The 17,598-nt window shown below is 52.7% G+C and overlaps 1 protein-coding gene across 1 annotated transcript in view; it reads left to right on the forward strand.

Moving 5' to 3' along the window:
• The window catches only part of TGFB1I1 (transforming growth factor beta 1 induced transcript 1), a 29,021-nt gene extending 12,930 nt beyond the window's left edge, over window positions 1-16,091 (forward strand). Inside the window, exons 6-10 of the mRNA XM_072029527.1 lie at window positions 772-964; window positions 4,873-4,968; window positions 6,687-6,768; window positions 9,470-9,618; window positions 11,876-16,091. Of these exons, the coding sequence (XP_071885628.1) occupies window positions 772-964; window positions 4,873-4,968; window positions 6,687-6,768; window positions 9,470-9,618; window positions 11,876-12,142 (787 nt within the window). The 3' untranslated portion in view covers window positions 12,143-16,091. The remainder of the gene's footprint in view (window positions 1-771; window positions 965-4,872; window positions 4,969-6,686; window positions 6,769-9,469; window positions 9,619-11,875) is intronic.
• The last annotated feature ends 1,507 nt before the right edge of the window (window positions 16,092-17,598 follow it).

Below are 17,598 nucleotides of genomic sequence, written 5' to 3' on the forward strand. Positions count from 1 at the left end.
ATCCCACGATTTCACCCCAAAACCTTCTTGGCCTCCAAAATACAGACCTCAAATCCAACCTCCACCATTTTGTCCTCCAAAAAAAAGGCTGAAACCTCCAAATTTTGAGGTCCTTCCCCTCCAAAAATGATAAATTCCGCCCCAAAACACCCTAAAAAAAAATAAAAAAAAACTAAAAAACCCTAAATCCCATGATTTCACCCCAAAACCTTCTTGACCTCCAAAAAACAGACCTCAAATCCAACCACCACCATTTCGGCCTCCAAAAAAAAGGCCAAAATCGCAAAATTTTGAGGTCCTTCCCCTCCAAAAATGATAAATTCCGCCCCAAAACACCCTAAAAAAAAATTAAAAAAAAGTAAAAAACCCTAAATCCCACGATTTCACCCCAAAACCTTCTTGACCTCCAAAAAACGAGCCTCAAATCCAACCACCACCATTTTGTCCTCCAAAAAAAGGACCAAACCCCTCAAATTTCGACGTCCTTCTCCTACAAAAATGATAAATTCTGCCCCAAAACACCCTGAAAAAAATTTTAAAAAAACTAAAAAACCCTAAATCCCATGATTTCACCCCAAAACCTTCTTGGCCTCCAAAAAACTGGCCTTGGATCCAACCTCCACCATTTTATACTCCTAAAAAAAAGGCTGAAACCTCAAAATTTTGAGGTCTTCCACCTATAAAAAATGATAAATTCCACCCCAAAACACCCTAAAAAAAAGTAATAAAAAAGTAAAAAACCCTAAATCCCCTGATTTCACCCCAAAACAGCCCTCCCCTCCCGGCCTCCACGGCCACCCAGGAGCTGGACAAGCTGATGGCCTCGCTCTCCGACTTCAACCTGCGGGGTCCGGGGGGTTTTGGGGTCGCCCCAAAATCCCCCAAAAAATTTGGGGGGCCCCCCCCCGGGGAGAGCCTCGACTCCATGCTGGGGCTGCTGCAGGAGGACCTCAAGCGCCAGGGGGTGCGTTTTGGGGCGTTTTGGGGCTTTTTGGCGATTTTGGGGTTTTTTTTTGGGGTGGTGGGAGGAAAGGTTTTGGGGTTTGGGTTTTTTTTGGGGGGTTTTTAGGGGGTTTTTGGGGTGGGGGTGAATACGGAGGGTGGGGGGGGGGTAATAAAGTGGGGTGGTCCTAAATTCGGATTCACCCCAAATTGGGGTCACCCCAAATTTAGGAGTGACCCCAAATCCGGATTCACCCCAAATTGGGGTCACCCCGAATTTAGGAGTGACCCCAAATCCGGATTCACCCCAAATTGGGGCGACCCCAAATCCGGATCACCCCAAAATGGGGTCGAACCTAAAATGGGGTCAACACGAATCCAGAGTGACCCCAAATTGGGGTGACCCCGAATTTAGGAGTGACCCCAAATGGGGTCAACCCTAAAATGGAGTCACCCCAAATCTGGATCACCCCAAATTGGGGTCACCCCAAATTTAGGAGTGACCCCAAATCCAGATTGCCCCAAAATGGGGTCATCCTAAATCCAGAGTGACCCCAAAATGGGGTGACCCCAAATTTAGGAGTGACCCCAAATCCGGATTCACCCTAAATTGGGGTGACCCCAAATCCGGATCACCCCAAAATGGGGTCGAACCTAAAATGGGGTCAACCCAAATCCAGAGTGACCCCAAATTGGGGTGACCCCGAATTTAGGAGTGACCCCAAATCTGGATTGCCCCAAAATGGGGTCACCCCGAGTTTAGGAGTGACCCCAAATGGGGTGACCCCAAAAATGGAGTGACTCCGAATCTGGATTGCCCCAAAATGGGGTCACCCCAAATTTAGGAGTGACCCCAAATCCGGATCACCCCAAAATGGGGTCACCCCAAATTTAGGAGTGACCCCAAATCCGGATTCACCCCAAATTGGGGTGACCCCAAATCCGGATCACCCCAAAATGGGGTCATCCTAAATCCAGAGTGACCCCAAAATGGGGTGACCCCGAATTTAGGAGTGACCCCAAATCTGGATTGCCCCAAAATGGGGTGACCCCCAATTTAGGAGTGACCCCAAATGGGGTCACCCCAAAAATGGAGTGACTCCGAATCTGGATCACCCCAAAATGGGGTCACCCCAAATTTAGGAGTGACCCCAAATCCGGATTGCCCCAAAATGGGGTCACCCCAAATTTAGGAGTGACCCCAAATCCGGATTGCCCCAAGATGGGGTCACCCCAAATTTAGGAGTGACCCCAAATGGGGTCAACCCTAAAATGGGGTCACTCCGAATCTGGATCACCCCAAATTGGGGTCACCCCAAATTTAGGAGTGACCCCAAATCCGGATTGCCCCAAAATGGGGTGACCCCGAATCTAGGAGTGACCCCAAATGGGGTCACCCCAAAAATGGAGTGACTCCGAATCTGGATTGCCCCAAAATGGGGTGACCCCAAATTTAGGAGTGACCCCAAATCCGGATCACCCCAAAATGGGGTCACCCCAAATTTAGGAGTGACCCCAAATCTGGATCACCCCAAAATGGGGTCACCCCAAATCCAGATTGCCCCAAAATGGGGTCATCCTAAATCCAGAGTGACCCCAAAATGGGGTGACCCCGAATCTAGGAGTGACCCCAAATGGGGTCACCCCAAAAATGGAGTCACTCCGAATCTGGATCACCCCAAATTGGGGTCACCCCAAATTTAGGAGTGACCTCAAATCCAGATTGCCCCAAAATGGGGTAATCCTAAATCCAGAGTGACCCCAAAATGGGGTGACCCCGAATTTAGGAGTGACCCCAAATGGGGTCACCCCAAAAATGGAGTGACTCCGAATCTGGATTGCCCCAAAATGGGGTGACCCCAAATCCGGATCGCCCCAAAATGGGGTGACCCCAAAATTGGAGTGATTCTGGTTCCAGATTGCCCCCAAAATGGGGTCACCCCGAATTTAGGAGTGACCCCAAATCCGGATCACCCCAAAATGGGGTCACCCCAAATTTAGGAGTGACCCCAAATCCAGATTGCCCCAAAATGGATTGACCCCAAATCCGGATCACCCCAAAATGGGGCCACCACAAATTTAGGAGTGACCCCAAATCCGGATTATCCCAAAATGGAGTGACCCCGAATTTAGGAATGACCCAAAATGGGGTGACCCCAAAACTGGAGTGACTCCGAATCTGGACAACCCCTAATTGGGGTCACCCCAAATTTAGGAATGACCCCAAATGGGGTCAACCCTAAAATGGGATCACCCCTAATCCGGATCATCCCAAAATGGGGTGACCCCAAATTTAGGAGTGACCCCAAATCCGGATTGCCCCAAAATGGGGTCACCCCAAATCCGGAGTGACCCCAAATTGGTGTTTTTTACCCCAAAATAAACTTCTGGTTTCCCCGCCACCACTTTTGTTGTTTTTTACCCCAAAATAAACTTTTGGTTTCCCCACCACCACTTTTAGGGTATTTTACCCCAAAATAAGCTTTTAGGTTCCCCACCACCACTTTTGGTGTTTTTTACCCCGAAATAAGCTTTTGGTGTCCCTGCCACCACTTTTAGGGTATTTTACCCCAAAATTAACTTTTTGGGTTCCCTACCACCACTTTTAGGGTATTTTACCCCAAAATAAACTTTTGGGTTCCCTACCACCACTTTTAGGGTATTTTACCCCAAAATAAACTTCTAGGGTCTCCGCTACCGCTTTTGGTGTTTTTTACCCCAAAATAAACTTCTGGGTTCCCCGCTACCACTTTTAGGGTATTTTACCCCAAAATTAACTTTGGGTTCTCCACTACCACTTTTGATGTTTTTTACCCCAAAATTAACTTTTGAGGTCCCTGCCACCGCTTTTGGCGTTTTTTACCCCAAAACAAACTTTTAGGTTCCCCGCCACCACGTTTAGGGTATTTTACCCCAAAATAAACTTTTGGTGTCCCCGCCACCACTTCTGGTGTTTTTTACCCCAAAATGAACTTTTGGATTCCCTGCCACCGTTTTTGCTGTTTTTTACCCCCAAATTAACTTTTAGGTTCCCCGCCTCCACTTTTAGGGTATTTCACCCCAAAATTAACTTTTGGGTTCCCCACCACCAATTTTGGTGTTTTTTACCCCAAAATGAATTTTTGGGTTCCCCACCACCACTTTTAGGGTATTTTACCCCAAAATAAACTTTTGGGTTCCCTGCCTCCACTTTTAGGGTATTTCACCCCAAAGTTAACTTTTGGAGTCCCCGCCACCACTTTTAGGGTATTTTACCCCAAAATAAACTTCTGGGGTCTCCGCTACCGCTTTTGGGGTATTTTACCCCAAAATTAACTTTTGGAGTCCACACGACCACTTTTGGTGTTTTTTACCCCAAAATAAACTTCTGGGTTCTCCACTACCACTTTTAGGGTATTTTACCCCAAAATTAACTTTTGGGTTCTCCACTACCACTTTTGATGTTTTTTACCCCAAAATTAACTTTTGAGGTCCCCGCCACCACTTTTGGTGTTTTTTACCCCAAAATTAACTTTTAGGTTCCCCGCCTCCACTTTTAGGGTATTTCACCCCAAAATTAACTTTTGGGTTCCCCACCACCACTTTTGGTGTTTTTTACCCCAAAATAAACTTTTGGTGTCCCCGCCACCACTTTTAGGGTATTTTACCCCAAAATTAACTTTTTGGGTTCCCTACCACCACTTTTAGGGTATTTTACCCCAAAATAAACTTTTGGGTTCCCCACCACCACTTTTAGGGTATTTTACCCCAAAACTAACTTCTGGTGTCCCCGCCACTGCTTTTGCTGTATTTTACCCCAAAATGAATTTTTGGGTTCCCCGCCACCGTTTTTGCTGTTTTTCACCCCAAAATGAACTTCTGGGTTCCCCGCCTCCACTTTTAGGGTATTTCACCCCAAAATTAACTTTTGGGGTCTCTGCCCCCCCCCAGGTGACCCCCTCGAGCCCCCCCCGGCTTTCGGGGTGCTCCCGCTGCGGCCCCCCCGGCGCCCCCACCTGCGCCCGCTGCGGGCAGCCCGTGCTGCACGTGAGTAGGGGGCTATAGGGTCTATAGGGTCTATAGGGTCTATAGGGGATGGGGGGGGGGTATAGGGGGCGAGGGGGGGGCTATGGGGTCTATAGGGGGTGTGGGGGGGTATGGGGGATATAGGGTCTGGGGGGGGTGTAGGGGATATAGGGGGTTTGGGGGGGGGGGCTATAGGGGATTTAGGGGGTACGGGGTCTATAGGGGTGTGGGCGTTATGGGGTCTATAGGGTCTCTATATACATATGGATATTTAGGGTGTGTGGGGGTATATAGGGGTCTTTGGGGGGGGTTTATAGGGGTCTATGGGGGGTCTATAGGGGTCTATGGGGGGTCTATAGGTTCTATAGGGGTTTATAGGGTCTATAGGGGGTCTATAGGGTCTATAGGGGTTTATAGGGTCTATAGGGGTCTGTAGGGTCTATAGGTTCTACAGGGGGTCTATAGGGGTCTATAGGGGTCTACAGTGTCTCTAGGGGATCTATGGGGTCTATAGGGGTTTATAGGGTCTATAGGGGTCTGTAGGGTCTATAGGGGGTCTATAGGGTCTGTAAGGGTATATAGGGTCTATAGGGGGGTGTATAGGGTCTATAGGGGTCTACAGTGTCTATAGGGGATCTATGGGGTCTATAGGGGTTTATAGGGTCTATAGGGGTCTATGGGGTCTATAGGGGATCTATGGGGTCTATAGGGGTCTATAGGGTCTATAGGGGATCTATGGGGTCTATAGGGGTCTATAGGGTCTATGGGGTCTATAGGGGGTCTATAGGGTCTATAAGGGTATATAGGGTCTATAGGGGTCTGTAGGGGGTGTATAGGGTCTATAGGGGTCTACAGCATCTATAGAGGATCTATGGGGTCTATAGGGGTTTATAGGGTCTATAGGGGTCTGTAGGGTCTATAGGGGGTCTATAGGGTCTATAAGGGTAGATAGGGTCTATAGGGGTCTATGGGGGGCGTGTAGGGTCTATAGGGGTCTACAGTGTCTATAGGGGATCTATGGGGTCTATAGGGGTTTATAGGGTCTATAGGGGTCTATGGGGTCTATAGGGGATCTATGGGGTCTATAGGGGTCTATAGGGTCTATGGGGTCTATAGGGGTCTATAGGGGTCTATAGGGGTCTGTAGGGTCTATAGGGGATCTATGGGGTCTATAGGGGTCTATAGGGTCTATAGGGGATCTATGGGGTCTATAGGGGTCTATAGGGTCTATGGGGTCTATAGGGGTCTATAGGGGTCTATAGGGGTCTGTAGGGTCTATAGGGGATCTATGGGGTCTATAGGGGTCTATAGGGTCTATAGGGGATCTATGGGGTCTATAGGGGTCTATAGGGTCTATGGGGTCTATAGGGGTCTATAGGGGTCTATAGGGGTCTGTAGGGTCTATAGGGGTCTGTAGGGTCTATAGGGGGTCTATAGGGGTCTATAGGGGGCGTATAGGGTCTATAGGGGGTCTATAGGGGATCTATGGGGTCTATAGGGGTCTACAGTGTCTATGGGGGATCTATGGGGTCTATAGGGGTCTATAGGGGGTGTATAGGGTCTATAGGGGATCTATGGGGTCTATAGGGGTTTATAGGGTCTATAGGGGTCTATAGGGGTCTGTGGGGTCTATAGGGGATCTATGGGGTCTATAGGGTCTATAGGGGTCTCTAGGGGTCTGTGGGGTCTATAGGGTCTATAGGGGCCATCAGCGATGTCCCCCCCTCCTCCCCCCCCAGAAAATGGTGACGGCGCTGGACAGGACCTGGCACCCCGAGCACTTCTGCTGCACCCACTGCGGGCAGCCCTTCGGTGACGAGGGTGGGTGGCACCTCGGGGACACCCCGGGGACACCTCGGGGACACCCCGGGGACACCCCTGGGACCCGGTGGCACCCCTGGGACCCCCCCCCCCACCCCGTGTCCCCCTCCCGGCGTCCCCTTGTCCCATCGGGTCCCCGCGGTGGCCTCCGCGTCCCCGTGTCCCCGTTGATGTCCCCAATGTCCCCAGTGACGTCATCAATGTCCCCAGTGACGTCATCGATGTCCCTAATGATGTCATCGATGTCCTTAATGATGTCATCGATGTCCCCAATGTCCCCGTTGACCACCCCAATGTCCCCAACAGTGTCCCCAGTGTCCCATTGACCCCACTGATGTCCCCAATGACCCCATTGACGCCCCCAATGACCCCAAGACCCCTGTTGAGGTCCCCAATGACCCCATTGATGTCCCCAATGACCCCAACGCCCCCCGGGGATGTCCCCAATGACCCCAATGACCCCATTGACATCCCCAATACCCCATTGATGCCCCCAGTGACCCCATTAATGTCCCCAACGCCCCCTTTGATGTCCCCAATGACCCCAATGCCCCCGTTGATGTCCCCAATGACCCCAACGTCCCCACTGACGCCCCCAACGCCCCCATTGACATCCCCAATGACCCCAATGACCCCATTGACGTCCCCAATGACCCCAAGACCCGTGTTGATGTTCCCAATGACCCCTTTGATGTCCCCAACGCCCCCAATGACCCCATTGATGTCCCCAATGCCCCTGTTGACTTCCCCAACGCCCCCATTGACACCCCCAACGACCCCAAAACCCCCGGGGATGTCCCCAACGCCCCCATTAATGTCCCCAACGCCCCCTTTGACATCCCCAATGACCCCAATGACCCCATTGACACCCCCAATGACCCCATTGACGCCCCCAACGCCCCCATTGACACCCCCAACGACCCCAACGCCCCCAGAGATGTCCCCAGTGACCCTGTTGACGTCCCCAATGACCCCAACACCCCCGTTGATGTCCCCAATGACCCCATTGACGCCCCCAACGCCCCCATTGACATCCCCAATGCCCCGTTGACACCCCCAATGACCCCAACGCCCCCATTAACGTCCCCAACGCCCCCAATGACCCCATTGACATCCCCAATGACCCCATTGACGCCCCCAATGACCCCATTGATGTCCCCAATGACCCCAACACCCCCCGGGGATGTCCCCAATGACCCCATTGACGCCCCCAATGACCCCAAGACCCCTGTTGAGGTCCCCAATGACCCCATTGACACCCCCAACGCCCCCATTGACGTCCCCAATGACCCCAACGCCCCCCGGGGATGTCCCCAATGCCCCCATTGATGTCCCCAATGACTCCATTGATGCCATTGATGTCCCCAATGACCCCAACGCCCCCGTTGATGTCCCCAATGACCCTGTTGACGTTCCCAACGCCCCCATTGACGTCCCCAATGACCCCGTTGATGTCCCCAATGACCCCATTGACACCCCCAATGACCCCAACGACCCCATTAACGTCCCCAATGCCCCTGGTGACACCCCCAACATCCCCGGTGATGTCCCCAATGACCCCAATGACCCCATTGATGCCCCCAACGCCCCCATTGACTTCCCCAACGCCCCCGTTGACACCCCCAATGACCCCAAAACCCCCATTGATGTCCCCAATGACCCCAACGACCCCATTGACATCCCCAATGACCCCAATGTCCCCGGGGATGTCCCGAACGCCCCCATTAATGTCCCCAATGCCCCCAACACCCCCGTTGACTTCCCCAACGCCCCCATTGACGCCCCCAACGCCCCGTTGACACCCCCAATGACCCCAACGACCCCATTAATGTCCCCAATGACCCCAATGACCTCATTGACGTCCCCAACGCCCCCATGGACGTCCCCAATGACCCCAACACCCCCGTTGATGTCCCCAATGACCCCATTGATGTCCCCAACGCCCCCATTGACATCCCCAATGCCCCGTTGACACCCCCAATGACCCCAACGCCCCCATTAACGTCCCCAACGCCCCCAATGACCCCATTGACATCCCCAATGACCCCATTGACGCCCCCAACGCCCCCATTGACACCCCCAATGACCCCAACGCCCCCAGAGATGTCCCCAGTGACCCTGTTGACGTCCCCAATGACCCCAATGACCCCGTTGATGTCCCCAATGCCCCCATTGATGTCCCCAATGACTCCATTGATGCCATTGACGTCCCCAATGACCCCAATGACCCCATTGACGTCCCCAACGACCCCAATGCCCCCGTTGGCGTTCCCAACGCCCCCAACGTCCCCAGAGATGTCCCCAGTGACCCCATTGACGCCCCCAATGACCCCAATGACCCCAGGGATGTCCCCAATGCCCCCATAGATGTCCCCAATGACCCCAACACCCCCGTTGACGCCCCCAATGCCCCCGTTGACACCCCCAACGCCCCCATAGATGTCCCCAATGACCCCAACACCCCCGTTGACGCCCCCAATGCCCCCGTTGACACCCCCAACACCCCCATTGACGTCCCCAATGACCCCAATGACCCCATTGATGTCCCCAATGACCCCATTGACACCCCCAACGCCCCCATTGATGCCCCCAACGCCCCCATTGACGTCCCCAATGACCCCAAAACCCCCATTGACGTCCCCATTGACCCCATTAATGTCCCCAACGCCCCCGGTGACGTCCCCAACGTCCCCCCCCAAAGGCTTCCTGGAGAAGGACGGGCAGCCCTACTGCCGCCGGGACTTCGCCGAGCTCTTCTCCAGCCGCTGCCGGGGCTGCGGGCGCCCGATCCTAGAGGGCTACATCGCCGCCCTACAGGGCCTCTGGCACCCCGAGTGCTTCGTCTGCCGGGTGAGACCCCCCCGTCACCCCCCTGTCACCCCCCCGTCACCCCCTGTCACCCCCTGTCACCCCCCTGTCACCCCCCTGTCACCCCCTGTCCCCCATTGTCACCTCCTGCCACCCATTGTCACCTCCTTGGGGTTGTAGGGCCGGCGTTGATGTCCCCATGTCCTTGATGTCCCCAAATCCTTGATGTCCCCATGTTCCTTGGCCATCGATGTCCCCAAATCCTCGATGTCCCCAATTCCTCGATGTCCCCAAATCCTCAACGTCCCCAAATCCTTGACGTTCCCCAAATATCTCCCCATTTCTTGGTCATCGATGTCCCCATGCCCTTAATGTCCCCAAATCCTTGATGTCCCCATGGTCCTTGGCCATCAGTGTCCCCATATCCTCAATGTCCCCAAATCCTCGATGACCCCAAATCCTCGATGTCCCCAAATCCTTGATGTCCCCAAATCCTCAACGTCCCCAAATCCTCGATGTCCCCAAGTCCTCGATGTTCTCCAAATATCTCCCCATTTCTTGGTCATCGATGTCCCCATGCCCTTAATGTCCCCAAATCCTCGATGACCCCAAATCCTTGATGTCCCCAAATCCTTGATGTCCCCATGTTCCTTGGCCTTCAATGTCCCCATATCATCAATGTCCCCAAATCCTTGATGACCCCAAATCCTCAATGTCCCCAAATCCTCGATGTCCCCAAATCCTCAACGTCCCCAAATCCTCGATGTCCCCAAATCCTCAATGTCCCCAAATCCTCGATGACCCCAAATCCTCAATGTCCCCAAATCCTTGATGTCCCCAAATCCTCGATGACCCCAAATCCTCAATGTCCCCAAATCCTTGATGGCCCCATGGTCCTTGGCCATCAATGTCCCCATATCCTCAATGTCCCCAAATCCTTGATGTCCCCAAATCCTCGATGTCCCCAAATCCTTGATGTCCCCAAATCCTTGATGGCCCCATGGTCCTTGGCCATCAATGTCCCCATATCCTCAATGTCCCCAAATCCTCGATGACCCCAAATCCTTGATGTCCCCATGTTCCTTGGCCATCGATGTCCCCAAATCCTCGATGTCCCCAAATCCTTGACGTTCCCCAAATATCTCCCCATTTCTTGGCCATCGATGTCCCCATGCCCTTGATGTCCCCAAATCCTTGACGTCCCCAAATCCTCGACATCCCCAAATCTTTGATGTCCCCAAATCATCAACGTCCCCAAATCATCAACGTCCCCAAATCCTTGATGTCCCCATGGTCCTTGGCCATCGATGTCCCCAAATCCTCAACGTCCCCAAATCCTCAACGTCCTCAAATCCTCGATGTCCCCAAATCCTTGACGTTCTCCAAATATCTCCCCATTTCTTGGTCATCGATGTCCCCATGCCCTTAATGTCCCCAAATCCTCGATGTCCCCAAATCCTTGATGTCCCCAAATCTTCAATGTCCCCAAATCCTTGAATACAATCCCACCCCAAACCCTCCAAAACCCACCCAAAACCCCTCCAAACCCCCACTTTTTCCCCCAAAACCCCCCCAACCCCCCCTTTTTTCCCCCCAACTTCCCCCAACTCCCCCCAAATCCCCCCCAAAACCCCCCAACCCCCCCCAACAACCCCCCAAACCACCCCTTTTTCCCCAAAATCCCCCCCAAATCCCCCCCAAACCTCCCCTTTTTTCCAAAAAAAAAAACATTTTTTTCCCCAAACCTCCCCTTTTTTCCCCCCAAACCCCCCCAAATCCCATTTTTTTCCCAAAATCCCTTTTTTTCCCCCCAAACCCCTGAAAACCCCTCCAAACACCCCTTTTTCCCCCAAAATTCCCCCTTTTCCCCCAAACCCCCCTCCAACTCCCCCAAATCTCCCCCAAAACCTCCTTTTTTCCCCCCAAACCCCCCTTTTTCCCCCAAATCGCCCCCAACCCCCCCTTTTTTCCCCCCAAAACCCCCCCAAATCCCCCTCTAACTCCCCCAAATCCCCCTTTTTTCTGCCCAAACCCCTCTTTTTTCCCCTCAAAACTCCCTTTTTTCCCCCAAAACCCCCTTTTTTCCCCAAATCCCCTCCAACTCCCCCAAATCTCCTCCAAAACCCCCTTTTTCCCCCCAAAACCCCCTTTTTTCCCCCCAAAAAAACCCAAACCCCCTTTTTTCCCCCAAATCTCCCCCAAAACCCCCCTTTTTTCCCCAAAACCCCCCTTTTTTCCCAGAAACCTCCCCTTTTTCCCCCAAAAGACCCAAAACCGCATTTTTTTCCCCCAAAAAAAGGAGTGCCTCGCCCCCTTCGCCGGCGGCACCTTCTACGAGGAGCGGGGCCACCCCTACTGCGAGCGCCACCTCCCCGCCCGCCGGGGGTCCCGGTGCGGGGGTTGCGGGGAGCCCATCGCCGGGCGCTGCGTCACCGCCATGGCCCAGCGCTTCCACCCCGAGCACTTCGTCTGCGCCTTCTGCCTCCGGCCCCTGGCCAAGGGAACCTTCCAGGAGCAGGAGGGGAAGCCCTACTGCCAGCCCTGCTACCGCCGCCTCTTCGGCTGAGCCCCACACTTGTGGGGCTGCCCCATAGATAGCCTCTGGAGACCCCAAAACCACCATGAGAACGTCCAACGGGACCCCCATGGGAAGTTCTCCTTGATGGATCTGGTCTTGAAGGCATCTCATGGGGCTTCAAGGCTGAGAAGATGGGGTTCTGGGATCAATGGGGTGCCCCACACTTATGGGGCTGCCCCATAGATAGCCCCTGGAGACCCCAAAACCACCATGAGAACGTTTTATGGGGGGCCCGTTGGATGTTCTTCGTGATGGATGGGGTCTTGAAGGCATCTCATGGGGCTTCGAGGCTGAGAAGATCAAGATCTGGGATCAATGGGGTGCCCCACACTTATGGGGCGCCCCATAGATAGCCCATAGGTACCCCAAAACCACCACGAGAATGTTTTATGGGGGGCCCGTTGGATGTTCTTCGTGATGGATGTGGTCTTGAAGGCATCTAATGGGGCTTCAGGACCTAAGGGATGGGGATCTGGGATCAGTGGGGTGCCCCACACTTATGGGGTGCCCCATAGATATCCCATAGGTACCCCAAAAACAACAAGAGAATGTCCAACGGGACCCCCATTGGATGTTCTCCATGGTGGATGGGGTCTTGAAGGCATCTCATGGGGCTTCGGGACCTAAGGGATGGGGATCTGGGATCAGTGGGGTGCCCCACACTTGGGGGGCTGCCCCATAGATATCCCATGGACACCCCAAAAACAACAAGAGAACGTCCCATGGGGGTCCCGTTCCTTGGGTTCCTTGGTGGACGTGGTCTTGAAGGCATCTCGTTTGGCTTCGAGGCCAAGAAGATGGGGTTCTGGGGTCAGTGGGGTGCCCCACACTTGTGGGGCTGCCCCATAGATAGGCCCTGGAGACCCCAAAACCACCATGAGAACGTCCAACGGGACCCCCATGGGACGTTCTCCTTGATGGATCTGGTCTTGAAGGCATCTAATGGGGCTTCAGGACCTAAGGGATGGAGATCTGGGATCAATGGGGTGCCCCACACTTATGGGGCTGCCCCATAGATAGGCCCTGGAGACCCCAAAACCACCACGAGAATGTTTTATGGGGGGCCCGTTGGATGTTCTTTGTGATGGATGGGGTCTTGAAGGCATCTAATGGGGCTTCAGGACCTAAGGGATGGGGATCTGGGATCAGTGGGGTGCCCCACACTTATGGGGCTGCCCCATAGATATCCCATAGGTACCCCAAAACCATCATGAGAACGTCCAACGGGACCCCCATAAGACGTTCTCCATGGTGGACCTGGTCTTGAAGGCATCTCATGGGGCTTCGAGGCTGAAAAGATCAAGATCTGGGATCAGTGGGGTGCCCCACACTTATGGGGCTGCCCCATAGATGCCCCACGGCCACCCCACAACCACCACGTGACCCCAAGACCACCCCATGGGGGTCCTTGGGTCTTCAAAGTGCCTTCCGTTCACCGTTGCCTTCACCCGTGGGGTTCGGGGATCAGTGGGGCAGCCCCATAAGTGTGGGGCTGCCCCATAGATGCCCCACAACCCCCCCCGGGGGGGTCCCAGTTCCTCCCAGTTTGGAACTGGGAGGAACTGGGGCGGGGGGGGGAATCTGTGGGGCGCGCTCGCTCTTTGCTTGCACAAGCCAAAGGTTTTAGGGGGATCTATGGGGCGGGATCTATGGGGCGGGATCTGTGGGGCGGGATCTATGGGGCAGGGGAAGGATCTATGGGGTCAGGGGGTAGATCTATGGGGCAGGGAAGGGGGATCTATGGGGCAGGATCTATGGGGCAGGATCTATGGGGCAGGGAAGGGGGATCTATGGGGCAGGATCTATGGGGCAGGATCTATGGGGCAGGTCAGATCTATGGGGCAGCTGGTTGGATCTATGGGGCAGGGAAGGGAGATCTATGGGGCAGGGCAGGATCTATGGGGCAGGATCTATGGGGCAGGAGAGGATCTATGGGGCAGGATCTATGGGGCAGGGGAAGGATCTATGGGACAGGGGGGGATCTATGGGGTCAGGGTGTGGATCTATGGGGTCAGGGGTGGATCTATGGGGCAGGGAAGGGGGATCTATGGGGCAGGATCTATGGGGTGGGATCAATGGGGCAGGATCTACGGGGCAGGGAGTGATCTGTGGGGCAGGGGAAGCATCTATGGGGCAGATCAGATCTATGGGGCAGGATCTATGGGGCAGGGGGATCTATGGGGTTATCTATGGGGCAGGGGGATCTATGGGGCCAGGGGGTGGTTCTATGGGGCAGGATCTATAGGGCAGGTCATATCTATGGGGCAGGGGGGATCTATGGGGCAGGATCTATGGGGCAGGGGGGATCTATGGGGCAGGATCTATGGGGCAGGTGGTTGGATCTATGGGGCAAATCAGATCTATGGGGCAGGTTCTATGGGGCAGAATCTATGGGGCAGGTCAGATCTATGGGGCAGGATCTATGGGTCAGGGTCTATGGGGTGGGATCTATGGGGCAGGATCTATGGGGCGGGATCTATGGGGCAGGGGTGAGCTATAGGGCAGGGGGGGATCTATGGGGCCAGGGGTGGATCTATGGGGTAGGGGGATCTATGGGGCGGGATCTATGGGGCAGGGGTGAGCTATAGGGCAGGGGGGGATCTATGGGGCCAGGGGTGGATCTATGGGGCCAGGGGGTGGTTCTATGGGGCAGGATCTATGGGGCAGGGCAGGATCTATGGGGCAGGATCTATGGGGCAGGAGAGGATCTATGGGGCAGGATCTATGGGGCAGGGGCAGGATCTATGGGGCAGGGAAGGGAGATCTATGGGGCAGGGGGATCTATGGGGCAGGATCTATGGGGCAGGATCTATGGGGCAGGGGACACGGCACCGGGCACACGCGGCCGAGCACGGGCAATAAATCACCGGCAGCACAACCGCAGCGTCTGGGGTCCCGTTTTGGGGCAATTTCACCCGATTTTGGGGGCGGCCTCAGCTGTTTGGGGCCAATTCCCTCCCTTTTGGGGCAACTTCTCCCAGTTTTGGGGCCATTTCGCCAGGATTTTGGGGCCATTTCTCGCAGATTTGGGGCAATTACACCCGATTTTGGGGCGATTTCTCCCGGTTTTGGGGCAATTTCTCCCGGTTTTGGGGTGATTTCTCCCAGATTTGGGTCACTTTGTTCCCCTTTTGGGTCACTTTATCCCCTTTTTGGGGCCATTTTTCCCAGTTTTGGGGCGATTTCTCCTGGTTTTGGAGTGATTTCTCCCAGTTTTGGGGTCCCGTTTTGGGGCAATTTCACCCGATTTTGGGGGCGGCCTCAGCCGTTTGGGGCCAAATCCCTCCCTTTTGGGGCCACTTCTCCCAGTTTTGGGGTGAATTCTCCCAGTTTTGGGGCCACTTCTCCCAGTTTTGGGGTCCCGTTTTGGGGCAATTTCACCCGATTTTGGGGGCGGCCTCAACCGTTTGGGGCCAATTCCCTCCCTTTTGGGGCCACTTCTCCCAGTTTTGGGCTGATTTCTCCCAGTTTTGGGGCCATTTCTCCCCCTTTTGGGTCACTTTCCCCCCTCCCCAACATCACCACATTTTCAGGGTTGATTTCTCCCATTTTTGGTCAATTTCAACCGTTTGGGGCCATTTCACCTGGTTTTGGGTCTGTTCCCTTCACTTTGGGGCCGATTTCAGCCATTTGGGGGCACTTTTCCCTCACTTTTGGGGACAATTCCCCCCCTTTTGGGGTTCTGGGAGCCAATTCCCCTTTATTTCAGCCAATTCCTCCCCCTTTTGGGTCCAATTTCCTCTTTTTTGGGGTCTATTTCACTACTTTCACTTCCCCCTCCCTTTTTGGGTCCCTTTCACTTGATTTCTGCCAATTTCTTTTTCTTTTGGGTGAATTTCACATTTTTTGGGTCAAATTTCCCCCATTTCTGCCAATTTCTATCAATTTTGCTCATTTTCTTCCAATTCTCCCCCCCTTTTTGGGTCAATTTCCCCCATTTTTCAGCCCATTTCCCCCATTTTCAGCCCATTTCCCCCATTTTCAGCCAATTTCCCCCATTTTCAGCCAATTTCCCTCAATTTTTGCCCATTTCCCCCCTTTTTGGCTCTCCCCTCACCTTTTTGGGGCCGTTTCACCCCATTTCTTTCAATTTCTCCCCGCTTTGGGGTCTATTTTTGTCCCTTTCTTTCGCTTTCACACAATTTCTTTCAATTTCACTCCTTTTTTTTTTTTTTCTCACCTATTTTGGGGCCATTTCCTCTCCTTTCTCGCCATTTCCCCCACCCCCTCATTTTTTTGCTCATTTCCCGTATTTTTGGGGGCTATTTCTCCCCCTCCCCCCCTTTTGGACCAATTTCCCCCCATTTGGGTCAATTTCCTCCGATTTCTGCCAATTCCCCCCCATCCTCCTCCTTTTTAGGCCAATTTTGGCCATTTTCGGTCAATTTCACTCCCCTTTAGGTCAATTTCACCCCATTTTGGGTCCATCTCCGTTTTGGGTCCATTTCACTCCATTTCTGCCAATTCCACTCAATTCCTTTCAGTTTCTCCCCTTTTGGGTCCATTTCTGTCAATTTCTGCCAATTTCCTCCAATTTCTGACCATTTCTCTCCTTTTTGCCAATTTCTGTCCATTTCCTTAATTTTCACTCATTTTCTGTCCACTTCTCTCAATTTTTTGTCCATTTCTATCATTTTCCTTAATTTTCACTCAGTTTCTGTCCATTTTTATCAATTTCCTTAACTTTTCACTCCATTCCTGTCAATTTCTGACAATCTCCTTCATTTTCACTCAATTTCTGCCAATTTCTGTTCATTTCCCTCATTTCTTTCATTTTTCACTTCATTTCTGCCCATTTTTGCCCATTTCCCTCATTTCTTTCACTTTTTCACTCCATTTCTGCCCATTTTTGTCCATTTCCCTCATTTCTTTCACTTTTTCACTTAATTTCAGCCCATTTTTGCCCATTTCCCTCATTTCTTTCACTTTTTCACTTTATTTCTGCCCATTTTTGTCCATTTCCCTCATTTCTTTCACTTTTTCACTTAATTTCTGCCCATTTTTGCCCATTTCCCTCATTTCTTTCACTTTTTCACTTCATTTCTGCCCATTTTTGTTCATTTCTCTCATTTCTTTAATTTTTCGCTTAATTTCTGCCCATTTTTGCCCATTTCCCTCATTTCTTTCATTTTTCACTTAATTTCTGCCCATTTTTGTCCATTTCCCTCATTTCTTTCACTTTTTCACTCCATTTCTGCCCATTTTTGCCCACTTCCCTCATTTCTTTCACTTTTTCACTCCATTTCTGCCCATTTTTGTCCATTTCCCTCATTTCTTTCATTTTTCACTTAATTTTTGCCCATTTTTGTCCATTTCCCTCATTTCTTTCATTTTTTCACTCCATTTCTCTCCACTTTTCTCCATTTCCTTCATTTTCTCACTCATTTCTGCCCATTTCTGCCCATTTCTGTCAATTTCTGCCCATTTCTGCTCATTTCTGTCAA

This window comes from Anas platyrhynchos, chromosome 30 (assembly GCF_047663525.1).
Source record: "Anas platyrhynchos isolate ZD024472 breed Pekin duck chromosome 30, IASCAAS_PekinDuck_T2T, whole genome shotgun sequence".
Classification (NCBI taxonomy): Eukaryota; Metazoa; Chordata; class Aves; order Anseriformes; family Anatidae; genus Anas; species Anas platyrhynchos.